At 37.8% G+C, this 4,845-nt stretch overlaps 2 protein-coding genes across 3 annotated transcripts in view; one reads left to right on the top strand and one right to left on the bottom strand.

The window, feature by feature from the left end:
• The window catches only part of LOC108559784 (lachesin-like), a 65,440-nt gene that overhangs the window by 13,154 nt on the left and 47,441 nt on the right, over positions 1–4,845 (top strand). The gene's annotated exons all lie outside the window — the stretch shown is intronic.
• LOC108559786 lies at positions 3,997–4,752 on the bottom strand. The gene is made up of 4 exons (XM_017917133.1): positions 4,691–4,752; positions 4,424–4,631; positions 4,163–4,364; positions 3,997–4,102 (listed from the first exon to the last, which is right to left on the bottom strand). The coding sequence occupies exons 2-4, from the start codon at positions 4,610–4,612 to the stop codon at positions 4,017–4,019; spliced, it is 477 nt and encodes a 158-aa protein (XP_017772622.1). The 5' UTR covers positions 4,613–4,631; positions 4,691–4,752; the 3' UTR covers positions 3,997–4,016.

Genomic DNA, 4,845 nt, shown 5'->3' with positions numbered 1-4,845 from the left:
GATCAGCTCCAGGTGACTGGTCGGCTCCAAGTCGTTCGGTATAGAAACGACCTGACGCTTCGGACCAATATGATGATCGAGCCGAAATAACGCAGGCTGCTTCTATACAAAAAAAAACTTTTTAATCTTTTGGCACACTATCCTTACAAGGTGGTGTAACAGACAAAATTCTTCACGATTTCCTCATCCTGAGAGGATCAGCCAACTTCGAAGATGGTGTGAAACGTGTTGGAAGCACTTGCAGAACTTGATCACTTTTACTACATCTTAATGGCCCAAGTGTTTTTTTTGTATCATCTTCTCTGGTATATCCCACTTCTGATGTCGAATCGTCAGGATTACTCCCCGAGTGAGGAGTTTGGAGAAGCCATTATTACAAATAACCACTAACAATAGTTAATAAACTTAGTAAACTAATCCTTCTGCAATCTCAGAGCTAGTGAACTACATCAGCGATAAGTCTCAGCTACTGTGGCCATCCAGTTCACCAGTCTGAATCTTGAATCCGAATGCCTCCATTCCCGCTGATCCTTCGGCTGACGTATTCCACTCCCACTCCTCCGGGGGAAATACCCTTCTTCCCTGAAGATCACGAAGATGTGCTGCCTCGATCATGCACACGTGTCCGTCCTTGTTCTCCCAAGTGCTGACAATGTTATTTGGCAGAACTGTTGTTCACACGCTCCAGCGTGGAAACAATGACTCTTTGTATCTCTACCATGTGTGGACTACGATGTTTGATCAGGTGCTGTCGTCTTAGATACTCCAACATATATTAGTGTATAGTTATGATACAATGTGCGCACATCTATCTTAGATGACACTATTATCTACATTGTTTGCGCATAGATGACCATAAATGGAGCTATTACATTTATTTTAAGTTTAAAGTATTTAAATAAACTGAAAGTAATAAAATATTACCATAAAAATAATAATTTTAAAGCACACAAAATAAGTAATAAAGGATGGAAAGAAAATATAGATAATGAAATGGATAAAACTACGAGTTCGGACAGATCCACATAAATAACTCGCTAAAATCATAATTAAAGCCGATAGATAGTCGAAATTATGTGGATTGATTTAATGCATCGGAGTTGAATGGAAATGACATGATGGCTCCACGAACGGCTCGCACAAAGTCAGCGTTACATAATTAAAAAGAGTACAAAAAAAGAGACGATTATGAATGAATGTTTGCTCTCGGCCGACGATTGATGCATGTTAATTGCATGCGGAACTGAAAATCGCATCGCTAGTAAACGAAGCGAATAAATAATACGATCGGACAGTCAAATTTATTTATTTACTATTTGCAATGCCGACTCTCTTGGTGCACTCCATCGCAAACTGAAGAATTACACTTTCAAATTGATTTCTATTTTCGTTCCCTGGATTTTTCCTCTATTTATCATATATATAAATATTTTGTCTTTAATTTTATTTTTTATTTTTTCTTCCTTCGTGCTCTGTTCCTCCTCCTTGCTCTCTTCTTCCTCCTTGTTCTCTTTGTCCTCCATGCTTTTCTTCTTCTTCTTGCGCTCCTTCTTGCTCTCTCCATCCTCCTTCTTACTCTGTTCCCCCTCGTTGCTCTGTTCCTCCTCCTTCTTCTTCTTGCGCTCCTTCTTGGTCTCTTCTTCCCTCATGGTCTCCTCCTTCTCCTTGCTATCTTCGTCCTCCTTGCATTTCTTCTTTCTCTTCTTCTTGCTCTCTTCCTCCACATTGCTCTCCTTCTTCTTTCTCTTCTTCTTGCTCTCCTCCTCCAACGTCACCTCTTCCTGTTTCTTGATTTCTTCCTTCTTCTTCCTCTCTTCCTCCTCTTTGCTTTCCTTATCCTTCTTGCTCTTCTTGTTTTTTGATTTCATCTTGGGTTCGTCATATTCGGCGATTTCCTCCATAGGTTCCTACAAAATAGTGACATTTTAGCAAATACGTATTTTAAGTGTATGACATCAGTAACCTCTACGAATTCCTCCGCAACTACAGGCACCTACAAAATAATAAAATTTTAGCAAATAGAACATATTTTAAATTTATAACACCAGTAACCTCGATTTTCTTCATTTTCCTATAGCACTTTAGCGTGAACTTGCGGACAGCCTGTATGCATGTTGGACAGACTTTGGTAGAGAGGAAATCGTTAGGCGTAATCTGTAATTTAATGAAATTACATTCATAAATCAGCAAGTTTTTCAATATTATATAAGAGATCCATTATAGAATGGCACCTATTAATCAAAAAATAATAACAAGACCATCACCTCATGAATGTTATTGTATTCCAGAGATCGGCAACATGCGGCTCTTGCATTAAAAAAATTAAAGAAATTATAACTTACGCAAATACCGGTCTTCACTTCGATTGCCGTCGAAAAATTATATCCGCCAATTTCTTCCCACTCGACATCAAAAATGTCGATGAGATCTTCATCACCATCACATAAGCGACATGCCATTTTAACACTGTACCATCCAGGGGACCGTCAGTTGCTGGTTAATTAATTGCTCGCTAGGTACAACCAGGGAGGACCGTCAGTTGCTGGTTAATTAATTGCTCGCTAGGTACAACTTGAAGTTGCACCGAGTGAGCAAGTTGAAGTTGCTATCAAGTGCTATGAAGTGCTGCCAAGCACGAACAATTCCCATGCTAACGTTAAAAACAAAAAATAACTATACAGCGCACGCACGCGCAATGTATTATTTATTTATATATATAAATATATATATATTTAATTTAAATTAAAAAAATAATTTAAATTTAAACTGTTTTTATTTGCGAATTTTCCTATACACCAATTGATAACTTGGTCTACAAAAACAATAATTAACAGTAATTTAAATGTATTGAGTAGAATGATTAGTTACCTTCATCGTAGTAATTTTCCATTGCTCGAACAAAGAAGAATCAAGTGGAGGAAATTTTCTATCATTAGTATATCATCGCCGCTTTTACTATCGCACCCTGGGACGCAACAATAATAAACCATAGCAACAAACAACGTACATTAAATCAATTGTACTTAGACACACATAAATATATATATGTAAAGAATAATTGTAGACATGTTCCTTACTTGCTTTTTTCATCACAACGGCGAAATAGAAATGGCGAAAACAGACAAAAGATTTTAATATTCATAAAAAGTTTTATTATAGAAAAGTAAACATTTGAAACAGTACCCGGAGCCGATTGGTTCCGAATTCAACCGATTTCGGACGAAAAATCTTCTCTCTCAAGGCATGTGTACAAAGCTCATACCAACTGATTTATCGTAAAAAAAGATTACAATTTTGCCGTATCCCGTGAACCCCCCCTGACTAATCATAGTATTTTATTCATACGGACGACAGTAATATTCATTGTTCGACTATATACCCTAGCCGAGCATGCACGACGGCATACGAATTACAATCGTATGAGATAATGCAACCCAATCTAAAGACAAACTTTATTCTATATTTTTTTTACTACTAAGATCGTTGAAGAAAGCATCAACAGATTATTGATAATCACAATACTTTGAGTTAATAAAAAATGAGAAATTAATTCAGTGATTGATTAAAAATGACAAAATCAGTAGATTATTATCATAGAACAACATAATCATCAGTTATTGTAATGAGAAATGATCATTTTTTTTAACCTTCACATTTCTAGAAAGAACTATACGTTGCTTTATATACAATTAGAAACTTAATGCTTATTCATATTATTATGCCAGATTCCATATCAATACATAATATTAATTACCCAGATAGGGCGGCCGTAGCTCACGAACAAAACATTGTGGGGACCGTTAAACACCAAAAGGGGGTAGAAAATGGACACAGAAGAAAAAAATACCCTGACCGCGCATGACATCACGATTAATATATTGGAACTTATGCAACTCACAGTACAAATCACATACATTTAGACCCATTATGACTCTTCTTCATCGTTGCTCTTCATCTCTTTCTTGCTTTCCTCCTCTTCCTGCATGCTCTCTTCATCCTCATCCATGCTCTCTTCGTCATCCTCCTTGCTCTCTTCCTCTTTCTCCTCTTTGATCTTCTTTTATGCGCGACATCCGACGCCATCCTCGACAGCTATAGGCTCCTACAAAATTATAATACAAATTTCAGCAAATGCATATTTTAAATTTATAACATTAGTAACCTTGACTTCCTCGAACCTGAGCTTCAACTGCTTCCTTCATTGCACGATGAACAGAGTTCGATGGACAGATATTTGCTTTCTTCCTCTTCCTTGCTCTCTTCATCCTCATCCATACTCTCTTCGTCCTCCTCCTTGCTCTCTTCCTCTTTTTCCTCTTCTTTGATGCGCGACATCCGCCGCCATCCTCGGCAGCTATAGGCTCCTACAAAATTATAATAAAATTTCAGCAAATGCATATTTTAAATTTATAACATCAGTAACCTTGACTTCCTCGAACCTGAACTTCAGCTGCTTCCTCATACGGGCATTGCACGATGAACAAGCCATTGCTTTCTTCCTCTTCTTTGCTCTCTTCATCCTCATCCACGCTCTCTTCTTCCTCCTCCTCCTTGCTCTCTTCCTCTTTCTCCTATTTGATCTCCCTCTTTGATGCGTTACATCCGGTGCCATCCTCGGCAGCTTTAGGCTCCTACAAAATTATAAAAACATTTTAGCAAATATATAATTTAAATTTATAACATCAGTAACCTCGACTTCCTCGAACTTCAACTGCTTCCTTATACGGGCATTGCACGATCAACAGAGTTCGATTGCTTTCTACCTCTTCCTTTCTCTTTTCATCCTCATCCACGCTCTCTTCTTCCTCTTCCCCCTCCTTGCTCTCTTCCTCTTTCTCCTCTTTG

The sequence above is a fragment of the Nicrophorus vespilloides genome, unplaced genomic scaffold (genome assembly GCF_001412225.1).
Source record: "Nicrophorus vespilloides isolate i.1.1-1 unplaced genomic scaffold, Nicve_v1.0, whole genome shotgun sequence".
Lineage (NCBI taxonomy): Eukaryota > Metazoa > Arthropoda > Insecta > Coleoptera > Silphidae > Nicrophorus > Nicrophorus vespilloides.
Note: the sequence above shows the minus strand (reverse complement) of the source record. Positions and strands in the feature narration are given on the sequence as shown.